This window comes from Penaeus monodon, chromosome 19 (assembly GCF_015228065.2).
Source record: "Penaeus monodon isolate SGIC_2016 chromosome 19, NSTDA_Pmon_1, whole genome shotgun sequence".
Lineage (NCBI taxonomy): Eukaryota > Metazoa > Arthropoda > Malacostraca > Decapoda > Penaeidae > Penaeus > Penaeus monodon.
This window is the reverse complement of record NC_051404.1, coordinates 16,761,953-16,762,735: the sequence shown is the minus strand read 5'-3', so window position 1 is coordinate 16,762,735 and position 783 is coordinate 16,761,953. Positions and strand designations below refer to the sequence as shown.

The 783-nt window shown below is 37.7% G+C and overlaps 1 protein-coding gene across 3 annotated transcripts in view; it reads left to right on the top strand.

Moving 5' to 3' along the window:
* Positions 1-783, top strand: part of LOC119585106 (integrator complex subunit 8-like) — a 14,908-nt gene that overhangs the window by 13,616 nt on the left and 509 nt on the right. For all 3 annotated transcript variants that reach the window (XM_037933734.1, XM_037933733.1, XM_037933732.1), the window contains 2 exons: positions 99-314; positions 592-774. In XM_037933734.1, coding sequence (XP_037789662.1) covers positions 99-314; positions 592-774 — 399 coding nt within the window. The remainder of the gene's footprint in view (positions 1-98; positions 315-591; positions 775-783) is intronic.

Sequence of the window (783 nt, the reverse complement as noted above, 5' to 3'; positions counted from 1 at the left end):
AGGCACAATTTAAATCTTGTTGTTAGTAGTTTAGCACATTCAGTATATTTGGCTGTGGTTTCTTTTTCATTTTCTTTTCCTTTTGTTAACTGTTGCAGACAAATGCTGCCCTCTGCACATCTTGGCATCTCTCAAGAGCTGACTTGGCTTACATGAATGACCAGTACCACAATGCTCTGGCGAGCTACCTCACTGCTGTTTTCGTGGCTACAGACTTCCTACGAAATGATAATGGTGTTGTTCAGACCGTGCTCACAGATGGAATCATTAGGAGAATGATTCGCTGCTGCATGAATTTGAATTGTTATACTCAGGTAAGTTTTAGGAAGACAGTTGAAAGCTCTGAGCTGAAGCTAACATTAGGTCTTACATGTGATTTGATACTTTACTGAATATTTATGTACATATATCTTTCAATCTTTTATTTTGATATTCATCTTATATAAATAATTATTAACAGGTTTGTAGGAAATAGTATGTAGCCTATGTATCATGATGTCCTATTTTTTACTTGTAAGAAATCAAGTACACTACATTTATGTATTATATTATGACAATAATTTTTATTTTCCTTTATTTTCCATCTTCCAGGCTGCCATCCTGTGTCAGTTCCTGGAGAACATTGACTACAGCACGGCCCTTCGATGCCTTCAAGAGAGGAACTCTGTGGATGCAATGGATGCTTACTACTGCTGCCTGTGGGATGTCTCCCTCATTGAGTTTATAATCAACATGCATCAGAAACGTGGAGAAATTCAGCGCCGTGACAAAGCTGTAAGAAGG